This window comes from Nannospalax galili, unplaced genomic scaffold, assembly GCF_000622305.1.
Source record: "Nannospalax galili isolate Female #2095 unplaced genomic scaffold, S.galili_v1.0 scaffold453, whole genome shotgun sequence".
NCBI classification, from domain to species: Eukaryota; Metazoa; Chordata; class Mammalia; order Rodentia; family Spalacidae; genus Nannospalax; species Nannospalax galili.
The window spans coordinates 23,948-46,509 of NW_008334081.1; the positions used below are offsets into that span (position 1 = coordinate 23,948).

The 22,562-nt window shown below is 46.9% G+C and overlaps 1 protein-coding gene across 1 annotated transcript in view; it reads left to right on the forward strand.

The window, feature by feature from the left end:
* The window catches only part of Traf3ip1 (TRAF3 interacting protein 1), a gene marked incomplete at its 5' end in the record, with an annotated part of 36,661 nt that extends 16,562 nt beyond the window's left edge, over positions 1-20,099 (forward strand). Inside the window, 7 exon segments of the mRNA XM_008829122.3 lie at positions 353-434; positions 812-892; positions 1,707-1,830; positions 2,023-2,059; positions 3,433-3,509; positions 16,615-16,838; positions 18,393-20,099. Coding sequence (XP_008827344.1) covers positions 353-434; positions 812-892; positions 1,707-1,830; positions 2,023-2,059; positions 3,433-3,509; positions 16,615-16,838; positions 18,393-18,558 — 791 coding nt within the window. The 3' untranslated portion in view covers positions 18,559-20,099.
* Between the last annotated feature and the right edge of the window lie 2,463 nt (positions 20,100-22,562).

Here is a 22,562-nt window from a genome sequence, read left to right on the forward strand (position 1 = left end):
CCTCTGCAAGAGCAGCCAGTGCTCTTAACTGCTGAGCCATCTCTGCAGCCCCTGATCCACCTATCTTTTGGGCCTTATTTCTTGAGTTGTTGGCCAGCTTGCATTAAGAGGGCTGAGCATACCTGTGGCCCCAAATGTTCACATTTAGCTCTCAGACCTCTGCCTGTTTTAGTTAGCATCATCAAATGACAGATGAAAGAGCTTATTTAAATTTGCAATCATTTGATTGATGCCTTTCCAATTAAATTAATTTAAAGATGTCTATTTGAATTGATACTTATATTTGAAATAAATATATCTTTGTTACTATTGAATTCTTTGTGAATTGCTGATTAAATTGTCACCTGTTCAGGAGAAGCTGGACCTACTGGCCAAGATAAGCCCGAGGTGTCAGAGAACGGAGAGATCCCCAGTGAACTGTCCTCCAGCCTCAGGTGTGTGTGCTTTCCTGGTGCCTGGGTGATGTGGCCACTAGGAGCAGCTGTGGTGCCTCCTGCTGTAGCTTTTGATGTCCATTTGGTGCTAATGCTAAATTGTAAGTGCGGGAACACCTGTAGTTTTTCTGTGCCTGAGTTACATAACTGCATAGAGCATTGTAGTGTTCAGTGAAGTTTCTGGTGATGGCTGAGGTGTGTCACATGGGAATGACAGTTGCTCTCTGAATCGGGTGTCTACATCCTCTGTATAGTGTGCACTGACTAGCATGCTGTTGGTGGCACGGATGTCGGTGCTAATGTTGACTTGGGTTTTTTGTCTACTTTGAAATGTGTGTGTGTCTCATATCCTTTTCTTTTCCAAAATCTGGGATTAGAAGAATACCTCGACCTGGGAGTGCACGCCCAGCGCCTCCCCGGGTCAGACGACAAGAGAGCACTGAGACGTTGGCAGACAGGTGAGGCTGCCCCAGCAGGAGTCACAAGGGCTGCATGTTCTCTCCAGTGGTCAGTGGGATGCTTGGGTCTATGCCTAGAGGCAGAGTGGGGGTGCAGTAGGTGGTGCTGGTAAAACATGCTATTGAAGAAAAGTGGGGTTAGGTCATCACCTTAAACCACAGAGCAATATGCATTCTAGATGGGTGAAAGGGGGAACTATGTGTGCACATATACAAGTACCTCTCTAAATGCATGTGCAAGTGTTGGGCTGTGGTTTGTATTTCTCTGACTTCTAGATAGAAGACTAAGCATAAAAAGGAAAAAAGTTAGCCGGGCGTGGTGGTACATACCTTTAATCCCAGCCCTTGGGAGGCAGAGGCAGGTGGATCTCTGTGAGTTCAAGGCCAGCCTGGTCTACATAGTGAGTTCCAGGCCGGCTGGGGCTACAGGGAGACCCTGTCTCAAAAAGACCAAAAAAAAAGGCTAAAGGCTTAATTGTACAAGTTAAAAATAGGGTAGCAGGCGAAGGTGTAGTCTTTGAGCCAGAGTCAGGGAATCGGGAGATCCTGAGGGCCTTTGTTCTGTAGAGGGACCAGCTAGGCTGCAGTAGAGGGACTGGCTGTGGCCAGGATTGGTGAGCAGTGGAGGTTGCACAGGGTGGTGGAGGGGGTGTTCCCTCTGCCCTGCTGGTCCCTGAGGTTTCCCTTCACCTGTGTGGGGGGGTGGCAGTCCAGTTTCTCTCAGAGAACTGCTGATGTTTCCAGATGTTTGGGGGATGATGAAAGGCTGCGGGTGATGTGTGACTTCTGATGTGAATCATTTCTTCTTGTTTAGGGCAGGCAGTGGTAAAACTGTCTCCAATGTGATCATTGACTCACAGAATTCTGATGACGAGGACGATGAGCAGTTTGTGGTGGAAGGTGACCCGCAGCTTTCAGAAATGTCAGAAATTGAAATGGTTAGTTCACCAGAGGGTGCTGTTTTTAGTAATTATATTAAAAATTTGGAGTCCAGCCTTTTGATTTTGTATAGACAACAGTTTTCCCAATTTTTCCAATCAGTTTTCTACTTTCTTTAAATATTTTGAGGTCACAAAAGCATGGTTTTGATATCTGGTGTACCTGAGTTTCCTCTCTACATCTTTGCCTAGGTGCCGGTGGGGGATGTGGAGGACGAGGAAAAGCATGGTGAGTGCCGGTGTGTGTGCACGTGTGTTCCCTGTGCACGGGTGTCTCTTCCTGTGTGACCTGGAAGAGTCTGATGCAAGTAGTCATGGTGTGCTGTGCTCCAGTCAGGTCACACAAGCCATGTGTGTTCTAGGAGGAGCACTCTTGCCCAGTGCAGGTGTGGAGGGAACCATAGGACTGAGAAGCATGGGCTCTGGTCACGTGGCAACTTGTCTTGATGTCCAAGACATGTGTGTACACACACGCACGCACGCACGCGTGCACACACACACACGCACATGCATGTTTTCTTGAAACTGGGGTTTGCTGTGTAGCCCAGGCTGATCTCCTGCCTCAGTCTCCTCAGTGCTGGGCTTAGAGGCACGTGCTACCACACCCAGCTCAACTTCGGTTTTATTCCTGTAAAATATTCCCGTGGCTTTAAGGTTAAATGAAACAGCTAAATGTATTAAGGAGTACAAGGGTTTTTTGTTTTTGTTTTTGAGGCAGGGTCCCAGTATGCCTCCCTGGTTGGCCTTAAACTCACTGGGGAGACCCCTTGTGGCAGTCCTTCTGCCTCAGCCCCTTGGGTGCTAGGATTACAAGTGTGCACCCTGCCCCCGCCCCAGCACCGGTGTAGGGTTTTAACCCTTGCTCTTTCTAGGTCCCTGTTCTCACTTTCCCCTGTAGGTGATGGTAAAATATAGGGAGATGTGTGTGGATGTATGTGCAGCAACATTATTCCTGAACCTGACATCTGGGCTGGCTGTCGCTCCTCACAGAGGTGAGGTCTTCACCTCTCTTGACGGCTGTGTGGCTGTTTCATCACTAACCTCTTCAGTCTCATATTGAGACATGTTTGGGTAAAATGATGTTTTTAAGAAAATGATTTTTATATATTTACTCCATGGAGAAGTCTAAAGGAAATTCAGTGTTCTTGCCCAGATCTAGGCTGAAACAACCAAAAATTACTCTCTCTGTTTGCAGCAGGTGGTTGTATTTTGAATATTAATCTGCATTTCCTTGTAGCTTTGAGAAGGAGAAACTCTGTTTATTGCCCAAACTTTTCAGCTTTTGAGGGGCAGATTTCTGCGGCATGCTTTGACGCTTCGTAATTCACATCTACCGGCTGCTTTTGCTGTAATCTGTCTTTATCACGGGAAGCTTTGCTTTGGTCCGGACGGAGCTGGGGAAGTTCCAGGCCTGGCCATTAATAAGAGCTCTGTCTGTATCCGGATCCTGGTTCTTCTTGCTGATGGACGTTACGGTTCTCTTGGGTTAAGGATAAGAATTGCTATTCCTTCCCCTTCCCCCTTGAAATAGCTTCTTGGGCGGAAAATAAGCATTAGCATTTTAAGCTTTAACATCTAACGTGAAGCCACTGGTTTTAACAGGTGGGCTTGTGAAGAAGATTTTGGAGACCAAGAAGGACTATGAGAAGCTGGGACAGTCCCCTCGACCTGGGGAGAAGGTATGGCAACCCTTGACACTGGCGCTCGGCAGTGTCTCATGCTGTAAAAACTTCTTACATGTGTTGTGTGTTTTTGAAATTAGTAATTCCTGCTCATGTATTGAAATGCCATTTCCTACCCCAGTAGGGGGATAGAGAACATGGGGCTCTGCAAGGGGCTGGCTCCTGACCATCCAGCCTGTGGTGTTTGCCTGTGGCTGGCAATGGGCAACGGCTGGCATGGGGAGCCTGTTCTGCCTCGACTCCATGGCCTTCCCTTGTGGCCTTGCCCACCCTTTCTCCCTGGCCTGTTGCAGAGCGGATGTGCTGGCCACCTGGCCCTGGGTCGTTGAAAACTAAAAGCTGGGGGATTTTCTGTCCGGTCTCTGAGTGTAAGTTCTATGTGTATCTGGCTCCTAGGTCTTGGGATGCATGGTGTTCTGTCAGCCCCACCCTTTCCTTGGGCACGTGACCTTGGGTGAGCACCTGTGCTTCATTCAAATACCACAGCTGGGAAATAGAATAATTTTTCTTTAAATAAACAAGTTTCTTGGCTAGTTAGCTTTATCAGTCGACAATTGCAAAACGTTGTATATGTGAGGGTGTGTGCACACATGCACATTTTCCCCAGTTGAATGAATGATTATTTGTCTTAGATAATTCACTATAAAGTGTCCTGTCCTATCATGCAAATATGAGCTGAAATAGCTGGGGAGAACTGTGTGGCTAGAGGCCTTCGACTGAGTGGAGTAGCATTCTGCAGGCTGGACCCACAGCTGTGGCGCCTGCTCCTCAGGGTGAGAAGTATCTTCTGTGGGCTGTGTCCCGTGGAATAGGGTTGCCATGTCCTGTTTATGTGCCACCAGATGTTCTAGTGATGTTCTGAGAACCCGTGCACTGTGTCCTTTCTTGCATGCGTCCGTCCAGGCTGCTAGTGTGGGTCATGTCCAGCACCTACAGGCTTCAGTGTCACAGCTGTGGGTTTATACAGTGTGTTCTGGGGTGTTCAGACTTTGCTATGAAGAATACACTTTAGAGGGTACACCTCAGAAGATGAAAGGAGATATGTCCTTGTTTGGTGAGCAGTTACTGCTTTTGAAAAAGCATATTGAGTGTGTGCATCATCAGGGGTGAAGTGCATCGCAGCTGGACATAGAAGAACCAGCAGGTCACTGTGGTCGTCTTAAGATTTATTGATGAACATGAGGTATAACTCACTAATCTGAAAATACTTTAAATTTTTTTTTTTTTAACAAAGAAATAAAAGCATCCAGGGAAAGGGGAGTGCATTTGTCGGTGCTCTAGTCCCCTTTCCCCGAGGGAGCCACCAAGGAGACTGGTCCTTTCAACTACTCAGCTCAGCCACGTGGTGTGACAGCCATCGCCTGGGCAGACACCTGTGCCTGTGTTCAGTAAGAGTCACTCCCAAAGGCAGGGTCCAGCTCTGGGCTATGCCAGGAGATGCAGAGTGCTGCGCTCGAGAGGCTGTGGCAGCTTTCCCAGGGGAAGGCAGGTCTGTTCCCTAGCTCTGCACATCCACAGTCAGGACAGAGAATGTACTGGTCCCTTAGACCCTTAGAGATGGCCTGCTGCCAGCGATTACACAGCACTGACTTCTCCATGGTGCCTGCTTTTGTCTCTGTGCTGGAGTTTGTGTGCAATGCAGTCAGAAAGGGCACACCCTCTGGAGGGGTTTGGCTTCCTTTATTCAAGTATTTTATTTTATTTCTTTTTATTTTTTGGTCTTTTTGAGACAGGGTCTCCTGTAGCCCCAGCTGTCCTGGAACTCACTATGTAGACCAGGCTGGCCTTGAACTCAAGAGATCTGCCTGCCTCTGCCTCCCAAGTGCTGGGATTAAAGACATGCCCTACCACACCCAGCTTCAAGTATTTTATTTTTTAATTTTTAGGTTATATTGTGTGTGTGCATGTGTGTATACCCATGGTGTGTGTGTGGAGGTCAGAGGACAATTTGAGTGCGTCGATTCTCTCCTTCTACCACATGGGTCCCAGGGATCGAACTCAGATTATCAGGCTCCTGAAACAGATTCACTCTCCCACTGAGCCATCTCACCAAGTCCGTTCCTTTACATTCCTCAGTAGTAAGTATTCCATTGTATGGATGTGCCACGGTGCATCTGTCACCTATGTATGCTTGGTTTACTTCTGGTCATGCTCATAGGAGTAGAGCTGTCATGAGCACTCGCAAACAATTCTGTGATGATGGACGATCTTATTCATACCTAGGAGTGGGGCTGCTGAGTTTGATGGCAAGTATGCTGCAGTGTTGTAAGTATCTGCCAAACCATTTTGCAAAGTGGGGGAACCACTGGATTCCTGTCAGCCTCCTCACTTGGCAGGCCAGCCTGGAGTTCTGGTTACGTCGCCTCCCCAGTGGCTTTGCTGCTGAGCATCTCCTGCGCTTGGCTGACACCCTCAGGTCTCCCTGCACAGCGCAGCCACATTTCTGCTGAGTCTTTAATTAGGCTGACTGCTTCTTCCTGAATTTTGAAAGTTCTTTAAATATTCTGGACACAAGTCTTTTTCCTCACATAGGATCTGCAAATTTTTTTCTTCCAGTTTATGGCTTATATTTTCCTTAGCAGTGGCTTTCAAAGTTGTGCACTTATCTGTACATGTGCATGTGAGGGTCAGAGAAAAACATTGGGCATCATTCCTTGGTACCGTCCATAGTGTTTTTTTGAGACAATGTCTCTCACTGGCTGAAGGCTCACTGATTGGATGTGCTGGCTGGCAGTGAGCCTCCAGGGATCTACTGTCTTCTCATCTCCAGCACTGGGATTACAAATGCATACCCTGTGTCCCTCTTTCCTATGTGGCTTCTGGAGATTCCTCAGATCCTCATGCTTGTGAAGCCATCGCTTTACAAACTGAGCTGTTCCTTAGCCCCTGAGGGTAGTTCAGCATTTGTTCATGGCTGTGTGTAGAATCTGAATATCCCAGTGTCCTCTGTCGGGTGGGCATATATGGAGAGTCCTTTTCCCAGTCTGATGGTCCTGACACTGTATCTTTTGTTTTCTTAACAACAACGCACATCATTTTTGCCTCTTCAGCAGGAGCCCTGTGCTCACCAACTCGGTCCTTACTCACCTCCTTCCTCAGTAGCTCTGGGATACAGGGACAGAGATGTGGCCCTTCACACAAAGCTGATGGCTTCCAGATAGGTTCTTGAATTGTACTATAGGGGCTGGAGAGGTGGCTCAGGTGTTGAGAGCACTTGCTGTTCTTCCAGAGGACCCAGGTTTGATTCCCAGCACCCACATGGCAGCTCTGTCGCCCCCTTCCAGCCTTACTGGGCACTACACACATGCCAGTATACATACTGTCCATCAAAACACTTGTACAAATAAAAATAAATAAATCATTTTTAAAAAGTAGGATTGTACTATGATGTAGGTACCATCTGCCTTGAAGCCCCAGCAAGGTCGGAGGCAAACATGTGAATTGCTTACACAACAGAACCGTCATCACACTTGGTAGGAAGACGGAATGCTAAAAGCTAAAAATGCCTCAAATGAGTTTTGCTGGCATGTTTATGAAAAGCCTTTCCGTCTCGGAGCTTTGGGGTCTGAACCTGGCCATTGCAGTTGCTGCTCGTCCTCACCATTTCTTTATCTTACTGGTTTATTTTTATTTTGTGTATGTGAGTGTTTGCCTACATGTATATAAGTGCATCCATGTTGTGCAGTGCCTGAGGAGGTCAGAGAGAGTGTTGGATCCCTGGAACTGGAGATTCTGGAGATTATGGTCAGTTGTTAAGTGTCATGTGGGTGCTGGGAACTGAATGCATATCCTCTGCAAGAGCAGCCAGTGCTCTTAGCCACTGTGCACTCTCTGGAGCACCCCCCATCCCTACTTTTTATTTTTCAAATAGTTTATTTTTTATGTGTATGAGTTGTATTGCCTGCATGTATGTAAGTGCACCTGTGTTGTGCAATGCCGGAGGAAGTCAGAAGGGACATCAGATTCTTTTGGAACTAGAGTTGTGGATGGTTGTTATCTGCTGTGTGGATGCTGGGAATTGAACCCAGGTCCTTTACAAGAGCAGCCAGTGTCCTTAAGTGCTGAGCCATCTCTCCAGTTCCCCTATTTTTTATTCTTTTAAAACAACTGTTCAGATATGATATAAGTTTAGTCTTTTTCCATATGCAGTGTGTTGCTGTGTCTGACATCACTTCTACCTGGTGTAAGGTAGTCCTGTTGTTGTTTTTCATAGCTGAAGTCATGTGAGTCATCTTTGGGTGTCTGGTCAGTCTGGACTCACTGTGTGTGGAGACCCTCCCTGTCTCCACTGTTCAAGGATGCCCCCAGACACTGAGTGTGCTGCTGGGCTCTGTTGTGTTCCTTCTGCCTTAAGCACTGATGTTTGTGTCTGGAAAGCCCTAGCTACCCTCCTCCTCTCCTCTTCTCCACGATGTCTCTGCTGTTACGACAAAGTCAGGGTCTCATGTGGCTCTCACAGTGGCTTCATGTGGCTCCGTGTGGCTCCATGTATTGATCTTACACATTTACTTCACACAGGATCTGGCTATGTATCTCAGACTAACCTCAAATGCATAGCCCTTCTGCCTTGGCCTCCTGAGTCTGCTGGGGTCCCGTGGTGCCCACTAGCTCTACTCGAGTTTTATGCTGATGCTGTCCCGCTGCCTGGCCGTGCTTCTCATTTCTGTGTAGTTGTCATTCATTTGTTTGTATTAACATTGATGTTTATGTCCCTTATATTTATATTCGTCTACCCCACACATAGCTTACGGAATAAAATGTTACAGATGCAGTTGGCACATCTCTCTGTCCATCAGCAAGTGCGTGCTCCCAGTCCTCGGGTGCACCTGGGGCTTTTCGTACTCATGTGTCGCATCATGCATGTCGTTGGGTTTCAAGTGTTTTGAACAGTGTGCATTCACACTACTGAGAAACTATATGCAAATTGTTCCATGTCCATACGTTCCACCACTTGCTTTGTAATCTCAGCATCTAGAGAACTCCTAGAGTACTTGCCCAGCATGGTGAAGGTCTTGGTTTAGGTCCCCAGCACTTCAAAAAAGAAAAAGGAAAATTTTTTTTAAAAGGAAAAGAAAACAAAAAAAGAACGAAAAAGACTTGTCTGTTGTAGGAAGAAGTGTGGCCTGAACAACCAGCGCATGCGCTGCAAACGCACCAGAAACATCTGGCCGAGGCAAACCTGTGTTCTGCCAAAAGACATAGAGACGGCTGACGTGAAAATGGCCTGATACAGAGAGCCAATGAGGAACAGACACGACCTGTCAGTGGACCAGTGGGACACCGGGAGGGGGATATAAGGGAGCCCCATATCCGCAATAAATGAGTCTGCCTCTGCTCGCACTGCCTGCTTCTCACCTGACTTCCGGTGTCTGTATCCGGCCCCAGGACACCCGCAATAGTCCATGATTATATCTGTAATTCCTTTTTATTAATGTTTTTTAGCACTCTACAGTGTTCAAATGCAAACCATATTTTATTAATCCTTCAGTTTGCACTCTATTTGTAGATAGCATCTTAGTGGGTGGCCCTGCTTGGCCTAGAATTCACTGTATAGACCAGGCTGGCATAGACTCGCAGTGATCCTCCTGCCTCTGCCCTCAAGTGTAGCACTGTGCCTGGCTCTGCGTTTTTCTCTTTACTGTTATCATTACAGGCAAGAATATCACTAATGGGGGCTGGAGAGATGACTCAGCAGTTAAGAGGACTGGCTGCTCTTGCAGAGGCCCTGGTTCAATTCTCAGCCATACTTGAATCAGGTTCCTGCAAGCGAGCGAGAGGTCTGAACAGAGGCTTGAGCAAGGTGCACCCAGAAGCCTCTGCCTCACCCTTCCACATGCCTCCCTTTAGGCACCTTGGGGCACAGATGGCTGCCCCAGCTCAAGTTCCAGGACTGAATTCCAGCCAGCAAGAGAGGGAAAGGGAGAAGGGGAAGGCATGCCCTCCGCTTTAGGATACTTACTGGAAGTTGGGTGTCCCACTTACATTGTAAACCTGTCACAAAGGACACTGGTAGTTTGAGAATGTCCCCCATAGGCTCAGATATTTGAACTCTTGGTCCCCTGTTGGTGGCGCTGTTTAGGGAGGTCTTGGAATCTCCCACATCACTGAGGGTGGGCTTGGAGGGTTCAGAGCCTTGCCCACTTCCAGTTCACTGTCTGCTTTGAGTTTGGGGCTCCATGTGAACTTTCTGTTCCCAGCTCCTGCCTCTGAGCCTCTCTGTCCTGGTGGACTCTGAATAATCCAAAATAAACTCTTCTATAAGTTGTGTTGGCCATGGTGTTTTTCACAGCAGCAGAAAAGTAGCTACAGACACCACGAAGTGAAGTCTGTTTTAGCCTCTGCTCCTCAGTTAACAAGCACAGATTATGTTACCACTAGTTAGAACTTTTTTTGGGTGGATTTTCACGTGCTCCAAACATGCTGAGGTTGGCGGTCCTGGCAAGGCATGGGGCCGTGGAGGGAGCAGCCTGGCTGGGCTGAGGGTTCCAGAACCAGCATGTCTCCACGTGTCGGTGTGCAGTGGCAGGTGGTTTTGCCAAAGGGGTCAGTACCCCAGTACTGCCAGTACCCCAGCTGTTTATTTCATTCACATTTTGCAATGTTTAAGGCAGCTGCAGTCTCCGGGCTCAGTGGTGCCGAGTCTTTAGATCCTTGATGAGCTTTGGACAGTGCAGACACTGGAGCAAAGGCAGCTCCATTTGGCAGCTCCTTCTCTTTTCATTTCAGTGGCTTCTTCATTTCCCTTGGAATACCCTTGAGTACTTAGTTCTCTAGTGCTTGACTTAGTCTTTCTAGTGCTTGAGTAAGACTATTTTAGCTTTGTCTTTTTCTTTTTTTATTTAATAACCACATGATTAGAAGAAGCATTTCATTACAGCTTTAACATATTCAGTAACACATTCCAGAGCAAGGATGCATCTCTTTCAAAAGTGGCTGTAAATTTTTAGGTTCACAGTTGAATTAATACAGTTATACAATATTGAACTCAGTATAAACCCTGTAAGACATAAAATTGAATGAGTTTTTACCTTTTAAAGAAGATCTTCACTTCGTTTTAAAATATGCTGTTTCCTACATTTTTAATGCTACTAACACTTAGATGTTTGCACGTGTGTCTTTAATCTCTATGTATCTGATTATTACTAGTCATAGTCAGTTATACTTGGATCCTTAGTACCTGAGTATGGATATAAAGTCATCCGGTAGATTTCACTGGTAATGTTTATCACCTCTAGTAATTAACATGAAGTACATTTTTATGCTTCCTCCTCCTCAAATATGTCTTTTTTAAAAATTTGTTGATTTTTTGTGTGTGTATATCATTTTTGTTTTATGTTTATAGGTGTATTACATACAAGTATGTAAGTGCACCCATGTTGTGAAATGCCTGCAGATTTCAGAGGAGGGTGTCAGATTCCCCTGGGACTGGAGTTACTGGAGGGTTGTTAGCTGCCATGTGGGTGCTGGGGGTCCAGGTCCTCTGTAAGAGCAGCCAGTGCTCTTAACCACTGAGCCATCTCTCTAGCCCCCAGCTTTTGTTTTTTTAAAAGAAAACTGGGGGATGGAAAGATGATTCAGCGGTTAAAAGGGCTTTTTGTATAAGCATGAGCATCAGAGTTCAAATCCCACACATACCTGTAACCCCAGCACAGAGGGAGGTGGAGACAGAGAATGGAGACTTACATTCTTACTGGGAGACCCTGTCTCAAAATAAGAAAAAGAAAACAGGTATAAGATTGTTTATCTCCTTTTAAGTATGTTTTATCCTGACCTGAGTGCTGCTGTGTGCATATGTGTGTGCACCCACTCTTGTGTGAGTGCATGTAGAGGTCGAAAGCCAACATCTGGTGTCTGTCGTAGGTGCTCTTCTCCCTATGCCAGACTGTCTCACAGAACCCGTAGCTTACTGATTTACTTGACCGGCTGGCTAGCCAGCCCTCGGGATCCACCCGTCTCCCCACCCCAGCCCGTGTTGGTATTGCAGGCATGTACCGCTCTGCCTGACTTTCTGTGTGTGCCAGACCCAGGGCTGCATGCTTGCGGAGCAGGGCCTTCACCAACTCAGCTGCCTGCACAGTCCTATCCCAACGTTTTAAACTTTAATACTAAATTGATGTTGAATATTAAAACCCTTTTTAATTTTAGTATCCAGGTAAGTCAGAATGATTTCTTCCCTGATGTATGGGTTACCAGAGGGCTGATTTACTTTCAAGGAAAGGTTTTTTTTTAGTCTTTATCAACAATTTCTAATGTAACAATGATTAATTGTTGGGACTTGTAAATCTTTCTTGGTGGCTTAGTTTGTGATTGGTTTTTATCAACATTTCCCAAGTCTACACAAAGGCGTATCTGCTTTCTAACCTGTGTCAGAAATCACAGGAATCCTGCACCCTTCCTTGTGGTTTTGAAGGTGAACGTGCTGTGTGCCCCTGTGGGACGCAGGTTAAGCATCATCTTCCTCCTCCCTCCCCCTCATCCGAGCATTCAAATAGGTGGCTCTGCGGGATGCATGCACTGTACGTGCCTCCTGTCCTGGTGGCACTTTGCATTTTTTGGAGGGAATGTTTTTCAGTGTTAAGGAAGTACATATTTCTAATCTGGGCATCCCTCCAGGCTCTCTTTGAAGTTCCATGGGAAGAAAGGCTACTTCTTACTGTGATAGTGGACTCAAACAACATGTTGTAGAATAAATTTGTACATCGGCTGCTTTAAGCATTTTCCCATGATCCTGTCTTCACGTTTGCTTTTCGAGAGGAAATAAAACCTTTGTTAATAGTAAGATGTTAGCCCCTGCCAGCATTTTTTCCCTTAATTCAAGTTCATGGAGAAGTTTTGAAAAATAACCAGAATGCAGTTTTCTAGTGCTCAACTGCTGTGGAAATTCTTGCTCTCCAAAGCTTGTGCAGCTGCAGAGGTCGTCTGGCACTTCTAAAGCATTGTTTAAACACCCTCACCCAGTGCTTAGTCTCCCTTTTATCTTGCTGCCTCAGTTGCTCCAACTGAATGTAAATGTCAGGCCTTGTTGCAATTCGGTTCTTTACTTGGAAGTGGACTGTTGGGAGTCATTCTTTCTGTAGGTTCTCTTTTCTCTTAGTTGGTGTAAGGTTTCTGTGAGTTCGTGTTCTTGCCTCTTCGTTGGGTGAACCAGGATTCGGTGTGTGCTACCATGCAGGGCAGCTCCTATGTATTTATTGCCCTTCTGAAAGAAAGGTTTAATTAAGGGCACAGTGTAGCAAATGACAAGAAATTATGGATGGCTGTCATTTACAGCCCGGCATGGTGATACGCTTCTGAAATCCAGAAGTTTGAGGCCAGCCTGGGCTATGTGAGATGCTCTCTCAAAAAACTGTGGGGGAGAGGGGAGGGACACATTTCTTTGGAAATATAAGAGCCTGTTGTGTTTCGCAGTGTCTCAGTGAACTGGTAACTGAATCATGACTTTTATTTAAGGTAAATAGTCGACAGTGAGTGCTGTTGACTCAGTCCTTGGCTGAGGGACTTCAGTCTCTATTTTACTTTGGTGATTTAGAGTGCTCTTAGCGTTCTTACTTGGTAGCTAGGTGGTGCAATTTCATCACAAATGCTTTAACCCTCGTAGGAAAAAACTTTCCCTTTATGGCCACCCTGTACCAGACGAACGTGTTTTTATTTTGGTTCAGTTTATTTGTGGTTCTAGTATTGGGTTGACTTTTATTGGGATATTGTCACCATTGAAATTTCTGTAAGAATGATCAAAGGGGGTGTGTGCTGTGCTGTTTCTTCCCTTACTTGAATGGTTAAACTGGGAATTGTTGGAACTGATTGATGAAGAGGCTTCTTGTGGTTGGGGCATTTGGGCTTGTTTTTAAGGAAATAGGTGACAGTTTTTGTCCCCATGTCTGTGGTCACATGCAGAACATGACATGGCGGTACATGACTGTGACACAAGATGAGGACTGCACCTCCTCTTCTCAGCTTCGTCACCCCAGAAGGGGCCTCAGAAGCACGTCCCTGGGTTCATCTGAGGACAGCTGTTGCCCGTCAGTGTCTCAGGCCTAAAGAGACGAGTTCATCCTTGAAGGGAATGAGACGGAGCCGTTTCAGCTTCAGCTGTTCCATTAGCAAATCACAGCAGTTAGAAGCACGGGTATGGGGCAAGCTTGGGTGACACCTGCTTCTGACAGGGACCAGTGCAGCGACCAGCAGTGAGGTCACCTGTGTGCCAGCAGCCAGGTTCAGAGCACAGGACCAGCCTGAGATGACTGATGGCGCAGTGGAAGACGCTCTTAAAGATAATGGTCGGAACACACATGCCCCAAGCCGGGGTGGTGGTGCACACCTGCCAGCTCAGCGCTCTAGAGGGAGAGGCAAGACAATCGGGTTCAAGGTCATCTTTGCCTATGTGATATGATAGGTTCGAGGCCAGCCTGGGCTACATGAGACTGTCTCAAAACAAGAGAACACAAAACACCAAACAACCAACCAAACAGAACTCTGCATCTTTTTTTTTTCAATATTTTATTATTTTTATTTTATGTGCATGAGTGTATTGCTTGCATGTACGTGAGTGCACCGGGACCTGCAGTGCCGCGCAGGTCAGAAGAGGGCTTCAGAGTCCCCTGGGTGCTGGGAATCGAACCCAGGTCCTCTGCCAGCGCAGTCAGTGCTCTTAACTGCTGAGCCATCTCTCCAGCCCCAGGAACTCTGCATCTTAATATTCTCCCGTGATGCTCCGCATTTTGTCAGCTTTTAAAACTTGGGAGCAACTTTTTTGTACCCACATACATTTATATTTTATATGACACAGTAGAAAACTGCCGGAATACACATGCGATAAGCCAGGTTTAGTGGTACATGCAAATATATATATATTTTTTAATTGAGCTGTTGTATATTTCATACAGCAGTTCTTAATCAAATTTAGACCCCCTTCCCCACCCATGTCCCCCACCCCACCCCCCACCAGACCTCATGTATTCCACTGTACATGTTAAGTCCTATCCAGTCAAGCATTTGTACCCAGGTGTCCTTCAGTGCAAATTCACCCTATCTATAGAGATCGTTGGTATGGCCTACTCTCCCTCACCCAGTAGTAATCAGTTGTACACTTATTTTTTGGTACTAATTATGTTTCCAGATAGCTTAATAAAGCTTTTACTATACAAATAGAGTTCATTTACTGCCGAGTAAATACATTTTAACAATTTAAAGGCAACTTTAAAAATATTTTTAAATTCATGTGTGAGTGTATTGCCTGTGTGTATGTAAGTGCACCCATGTCCTGCAATGCCTGTGGAGGACAGAAGAGGGTGTCGGATCCCCTAGAACTGGAGTTACAGATGGTTGTTAGCTGAGATGTGTGGAATCGAACCCAGGTCCTCTGCAAGAGCAGCCAGTGCTCTTAACCACTGAGCCATCTGTGCAGCCCCTGGGCTTTACTTTTGTTCTTGAATGTAGTTTCCTTTTGCTTATGAAGAACGAGCATTTCACAGGTTGTGTGTGGATCAGGTTGTGAAAGAGTCTGTTGTTCAAAGACTGAGATCTGTCACCTCCTGTTTCTTCCTTCCCCCAGTATGATTTTAATCAGTTCTCAACCACCTTTGCTTTGGGGGTTTAGTTAATGGAGGGTGGAGCTCTGCTCAGGAGCGTTGACCTGAGCAGTACAGCAGCTAGTGGGCAGCAGTGGCAGACACCCCCACCCCTTCTGATTTAAGTTAGTTTGTGCACTGCCATGCCAGTTTTCCTGTTCTCTCTTAACACGCGTGTTTCGTTTTGAGGTGACTAGATTTCTCTGCATTTGGAAGAAGCACTGGAGGTGTGCTGCATGGCCTTCCTGGTGTTCCTGGCAAGTCACCTTGCAGAGCGAGGGTCACCATCACTCCCAGGATGCTGACACCAGTCCAGTCCAGCATGTTCTCACCACAAGATCCTCTGTATTATTACTTTTTCTATTGCTGTGATAAAACACCATGGCCAAGGTAGCTTATAGGAGGAAGGGTTTACTTGGCTTATGGTTCCAGGGGGGTGAGAGTCCAACATGGTGGGAGGCGTGCGCTCACATCTTCAAGCAGGCACAGGAAGCAGAGAAAGCTAGTCTGGAAGTGGGCGTGGCTGTGATCTTCAAAGCCCCAGTGACGTGCTTCCTCCAGCCAGGCCGTACCTCCTAAAGGCTTGGTTTGGAAATAGGTGGCAGTTTTTGTCCCCACGTCTTCACAGATCTTTCTGTGGTTGTGAGTATGACTTTTCTCTGCCTGGGAGTATAACTGCTGGATTGTACTTCAGTTGTGTACTGTGGTTACAACCTGAGGAAGACAGCATAAAGGGAGAAAGAGGGACCGTGGCTCACCGGCTCAGCGTTTCTACCCATGGCTGGTGAGCTCCATTGTCCTGGGCCTGCGTGAGGCAGAGCATTGTGCTGGAAAGGCCACGGTTGAGGGTGGAGCTGAGTGGGGCGCTCACTTCATGTCGCTGAGAAGCGGCAGCACAGAGGAACAGGCAGGAGAAGATGCTCCCTTCACAGCAGCTCCCAGCCAGGCCCCAGCTAGCTGTGATTTCATTGTCCATGAAGTGAGAACCTTGGTTACCCCGTCACTTCTCAAAAGTCCATCCTCTGGGGACCAAGTTTGCAAAGCCTGCATTCGGGGGTGCATTTTCAGATTCAAACCATGACACTGATAGTTTTGAAGAAAACTCCCAAGCTGGTTTCTGAAGTGATTGCATCATTCATGTTCCCAGCGGCACTGAGGAGACCCTGGTTCTCCTGCCCGGGGCCATGTTGCTCTTGCTCATCTCAGGTGTGACAGGTCTGTAGATGTTGCAGCGCCTCAGTTCCCTGTGCTTTGCGGCGGCCGGTGCTTTTTCTTTTTCTTTTTTTTCTGAGTTTTATGTTCCCTGTGTATTTCCTACTATCACTCCCACCATAGATGTGTGATTTGCAGATGTTCTCCTCACTAACTTGTTTTCTCAGCTTCAGGACTTTTCTGGAGCGTCCACCTTCATGTTGATAACTACAGCTCACCAGCTTTTCTTTTCCTTTTGTGAGTTATGCTTAGGGTGCAAGTCCAGCTCTGCCTGCCCTCAGGAGCTCCTAACAGCTTTCTCTTGCTGCTTTCCATGGCTGAAGGAGAGATCGCTTGTCTCTGAGTCAGCGTGGAAGAAGGAGAAGGACATCGTTTCTAAGGAGATAGAGAAGCTGCGAGTGTCCATCCAGACGTTTTGTAAGAGCGCGCTTCCCCTGGGGAAGATCATGGACTACATCCAGGAGGACGTGGACGCCATGCAGAATGAGCTGCAGCTGTGGCACAGCGAGAACAAGCAGCACGCTGAGACCCTGAGCAAGGAGCAGAGGTGGGGGCTGCAGAAGAAGCAGGGTCGGGGCAACGGGGACTGTATTTCTCCACTTACCGTCATAACAACCTTCTTTTGTAGTGATTAGACAAGCTGGGGCGTTTATGTTCATAGACAAACAGACTTGACATTAAAAAATATGAAGAACTTTGCAGTTTGGGCGCTGCTTTTCCCTGTGTCTTATCATAGTTGGTAGAGTTGAGGGGGTTGTTTTGTGGTTCTCAAGATTGAACCTAGGGCCTTGCTCATGCTAGGCAAGTGAGATTTATTTGGAGAGGTGTTTGAACTGTACTGACTTGTGGGATTTCCTTCTTCAGAGAATGTGGCTTTGCACAGTGACACAGCGGGACGCCCGTGTTGTAGAGAAGCTGGGCTTTAACAGTCTGCTCTTTCCGATTAGTCTTTTTTTTTTTTTTTTTTTTTTTTTTTTTCTTTTTTTCTTTTTCATCTTTTTGAGACAAGGTTTCTCTGTAGCCCCAGCTGACCTGGAACTCACTATATAGACCAGAATGGCCTTGAACTCACAGACATCCACCTGCCTCTGCCTCCCGAGTGCCGGGACTAGTCTTTTTATTCTTCAAAAGCCCCTTAGATTTTAAACATGCAGCATGAAGGAAGCCAGAAAATCACCAGGAACGCCGGGTGCCCACTCTGGCACGGTGACTGGCTAGCACGTAAATTTTGATTTTCAGCACTGGAGAGTACTGTCCCAGACGTCTCTGCCTTATAAAACCTGATTCTGCAGTTACATCAAAGGCTACAGACTTGTTCTTTGTGTGGCAAGGACTTTGCATTTGTAGGCTCTGAAATCCCAGAGGGAAAGGTCAGTGTTGACCAGAGCTCCTATGTGGATTCTGCACATGTCCCGTGTTCAGCCCAACCATAAAAGGTTGCCTGTTGCTGCTGAACATAGGAGCCAGGCACCTGAGCAGTAGGGAGACCCTTCAAGGCCAGGGAGCCTTGTCCTGGGGAGAGGTGTCCTCTAGCATCTAGCAAGTAAGGCTCACCTGCCCTCCATGTCCACCAGGACACTGTAGCCTACTTCTCGCTGCCCCTGGGGCTCTCTGTTGCATACATAATGAAGGACCTCAAGCCAGTAACCAAAGAAATATCAGCCTCCTTTTCATTGGTTTTTCTTTTTCTTTTCCTTTTTTTTTTTTCAGAGCTGAGGACCGAACCCAGGGCCTTGCGCTTGCTAGGTGAGCGCTCTACCACTGAGCTACATCCCCACCCCCTCATTGGTTTTTCTAAAATGGATATCTTGGGGTTGGGGATGTAGCTCAGTGATAAGAGTGCTGCTCAACCTTGTAAAGCCCCAGGTCCAACCCCCAGGTCTGCAGGAGTGAATGCAGATGTAAACCAGCTCTCAGGCCTGACCTCATGCTCAGCTGTGCCAGGTGTGAGCGGTGCCATGATGTCGTGCCTGCAGGAGCCTGGCAGTTTCCCCTGGGACTTGGGATGAAGCCAGTCTGTTGTTTGACTAGCTTTGGGGTTTGAGTGAGATACAGACAGAAGCCACAGTCGGCTCATGAGCCCCTTCTTGTTTCCCACCAGCATCACAGACTGTGCAGTGGAGCCCCTGAAGGCTGAGCTGGCTGAGCTGGAGCAGCAGATCAGAGAGCAGCAGGATAAGATCTGTGCGGTGAAGGCCAACATCCTGAAGAACGAGGAAAAGATTCAGAAAATGGTGCATAGCATCACCTTGACATCTCGAAGGTGAATGCCCCTCCAGGATGTCAGGAGGAAGACAGGAAATAGGCACTCTTCAGCTCCAGTCTGCGATAAAAATGGACTGTTGACCTCATAGCCCAGCGGTGCCAGGGCTGGAGTTTGGCCCTGTGTATATTAAAAGGCCATGTTTCTTTACCTTTCCCGCTCTGCTTGATAGTTACACCTTGCTCTCCGGAACGCCTTTGTGGGAGGGTTTATTCATTCATAACCTGTTCTCTGCTGCAACCTGTTTAGCCCCATCCAGAGTTTTCTACCAGGTAAGTGGTGCCAGCCCACCAGGGAAGTGGCAGCCCTCTATTTCTGGTTCTGAGTCTGTTGAGAGGACTTCATACCAGCACTGACCAAAGGATGACTGCGTACTTTATGCAAGTACAGTGAGGCCTGACCTGAGATGATTGAGTTATGTTTTGAATTTCCACTTGAAAGGTGTTAATGTTACCTGTGTCCTTGTCAGGTGCGTGTCACCTGTTGGGTCACCCTGCCTTTAACCGCATACATAAACTTCTTTCTGCGGTGATCTTACCGACCTGCATTCACCTGCATTTCTAGCCCTTGAAGTCCATAGACTGACAAAGGAGAACTCAGTCCAGCCTTGTGGGCATGTCTGAGGTGAAGCTGTCATGGCTGCCTCCTCACTTTGCTCAGCATTTTGCCTCCAGGTTACTCCAATGGGTGCAGCACCCCCAGAGCCTCTACCTGCTAGCCCTTAACCTCCTTAAGAAGGCCTTGTGTGAGGGGCATGACTCCTTTTCCTCTGTGTGGGGATGGGCAAGATGGGGAGTTAGGTTAAAAACATTTTTTAAATGTTTTTAATTTTTAAAAAATCATGTTTTGAAGCATAATTTTTTTAAAGAATGGTTTTTATTTAGTTTTTCACTTACATATGCTACTGTAAATACTAAGGTTTTAAATTATTGTATAAAGGATCTCACTGAGTTGGGAGACGCTCTTCCTGGGTGAAGGTCTGGGTCCTCATCCTGTCCTTGCAATTCTTGGTATTGTATTTATTATGTAAACTGAGGAGAGCCATGACCATGTGAAGACCGCCTGAGAATGTTGTTTCCTAAGGTTAGCACAGTGGCTTTGCTTAGTACATTTCAAGGGTAAGGTAGTGGCGTGTTGTGCTCTCAACCGAGGAAGGTCAGGAGAGTGCTGACCCTGCTGCCTGCCTGTGGGGGGCAGGGGCGGTGGGGGGGCACCCTCCAGCTCTGAGGAGGGGGCCTCTAGCTCTGTTGATTTGATTATGCTAAACCAGTCTGGGGAGGGCAGGGTTGTTAGCTCTAGTCCTTCAAATTTCATGATCTCTTTTCTACTGAATTGAATAACTTAGCCATAGCCCTCAGTGAACCCTGGTTTGCTTTAAGATAAGATATCTATCTTATCTTTTATGAATTTGTATATATGAATAGAATTTTTATGTTGCAGAAATTATATACATTGTATGTTAGTAAAATTTTATATGATGTAGTCTATCAAATTGTATCATAAAGTTTATTTTTCTTTTTTACATAAATCATTAAAATTACTTATTTTTCCTATAAGTGTATGGATTGTGAAATTTAGTTGATATGGGGGGAAAAGTGAGAATTTGGACTTTTAATTTTCAGTCTGTGCAAAGGAGACTCTTATCCCCTGGTGCGTCCTTGTTCCTGAGTCCCTGAAGCTTCACAGTGCTCCTCATCCACACAAAGCTTAAGGTTATTTAGGAAGTTTTTGAAGACCTCTGTGTGTGATTATTACTGTATCTTTGTTTGTTTGAGTCAGGGTCTCCCTGTAGCCCCAGCTGGCCTGGAACTTGCTATGTAGACCAGGCTGACCTCAATCTCACCGAGATCTGCCTGCCTCTGCCTCCCAAGTACTGCAATTAAAGGTGTGCACCACCACACCTGGCATGTTACTTTATCTGATGACACACAGTTTAAACCCTAATCTTATTTAATATTTTGAGAAAAATAGAAATGGGATTCTTAGCCAGGTGTGGTGACACATGCCTTTGATCTCAGCACTCGGGAGGCAGAGGCAGGCGGACTCTGTGAGTTCGAGGCTAGCCTGATCTACATAGTGAGTTTCAGGACAGCTGGGGCTACAGGGAGACCCTGTCCCAAAAAGACCAAAAAGAAAAGGAACTCAGGCATTTCCACTGCTTTGGTTTTGTCTTGAGGCATGCTGGAGCCACACTTGAGGAGTTCGGATTTACATACTGATCTGGCTAATCTGAGCTCAGATGAAGTGCCTGAGTGGGAATCCCCAGAACCCTCACCAGAGGCTGAATTGGTAGCTGGTGTCTGGACTCCCGCACTCCTGAGGCGAGTCGGGGATGGAGACAGGAGAAGTCCTGGAAGGGCTCGCCCTGCTGCAGGTAGCGCCAATTAAGAGACCCCCTCTCAGACAAGGTAGACGGTGAGGACAGAGACCCATGGTTGTCCTCTGGCCTCCACACGTACCATTGCATTTGTGCACCTGCACTCAGATACATGGCCATACCGAAACACATACACACAGATATTCAAAAAGTAGTTCAGGACTAACATTCAGACTTTGAGCTTTGACATTAGTTTTTTCTCCCATGATCAACTTTCCGGAAAAGAATAGCCAGTAAAACCTGTGAAGCAGAAGGGGCCCTCCTCCTTCCCGGCTCTAGCGCAGGGTAGGTGTGGGGTGGAGTGGGAATCTAGTTAGTGGTACCTTCCTCCTTTGTGACTGGAATGCAGGGCAGGTTTTGTTGACAGATGTCCCAGGGTGATGCTGACTTGCTTTTCTAAACCACCCTCAACTGACCAAGTTTGCCTTCTGTTTGTTGATAGGCACAGTGAAGTGACACAGGAATGAGGCAAGATGGCCGGGGCCTTCCCGGGCCAGCAGCAACAGCCTCCAGATCCCTAGCCTCCTGAGCACCCACAAAAATCTGCTGCATAATGGGCCTCGTGCCAACAAAGTCACATGCCCAGGTCCATGTGTCAGCTCTGAGGAGGAAATTAAACTGTAGCCAGCCCCCCTCTCAGAGAACTTCTGTCCACACCTGGACATGGAGAGCGTGTATTGGTTTGTTTAGGACACCCCAGAGGTACTGCAGCCTCCCTGGGCTCCACAAAGTCTGATGTAGAGAAGCATGTGTGATAGACCACAGGAACACAAGTGGCTTGAGTAGGAGGGGACAGCATCTTTGTTATCAAGTGCCTGCAGTGAGCTGCCTGCTGCATCTGGCTCCCAGGAGGTTTAGTGGTTTTCCAGAAGGGGTTTTGGTTACTAAAGCCAATACAAGCTCTACACCAGGCAGAAAGAAAGCCCCAGCTGAGTCCCTTGTCTAGTCATGTGTATTGACGTAAGGGGCCTGGAGAGGAATTACTATTTGTTTATTTATTTGTTTTTGTCTTTTTGAAGCAGGGTCTCCCTGTAGCCCCAGCCATCCTGGAATTCACTATGTAGACCAGGCTGGCTTTTAACTCACAGAGATCTGCCTGCCTCTGCCTTTTAAAATTATAGAGCTTTTAAAGTTATAGAGCTTGTTTTTATTTAAGCTGAGTTCCAAATCTATGATTGAGCAAACTTACCTTTCTGGTAAGAAAAAGAGACCCAAGAGAAAGTTAAAGTCCAAATACCATGGAATGTTGTGGGTTGGTGGCCAGAGAAGAATTAAGGTTTGTGAAGGATGTGGAAATGTGTGTTCTGGAAGACGTGCCCTTGATCTGGTTCAGTTGGAACGTGAGCTTGCTCACAGCATCTGACTTGCTCATCACTGTAAGTCTCCCAGTCTGTTCATAGCAAAACGTTTTAAATATTGCCATCCCCAACATCACAACAAATAAAACATGGGGTTTGAGTTTCCAAGTCAGTGTTTTGAAGCATGTGACCTACTTAATATGCGTTGTGCTGCCTGCTTCCCTTGAGTTCCTTGTGTCCCCTCCCTGTCTGTAGCGGGTGCCTGCCACCCCTCAGGAGGATGGTCAAGGCCCTGATCTGATGAGGCCAGTTGCACTTGTCCTTTTCTGGTGA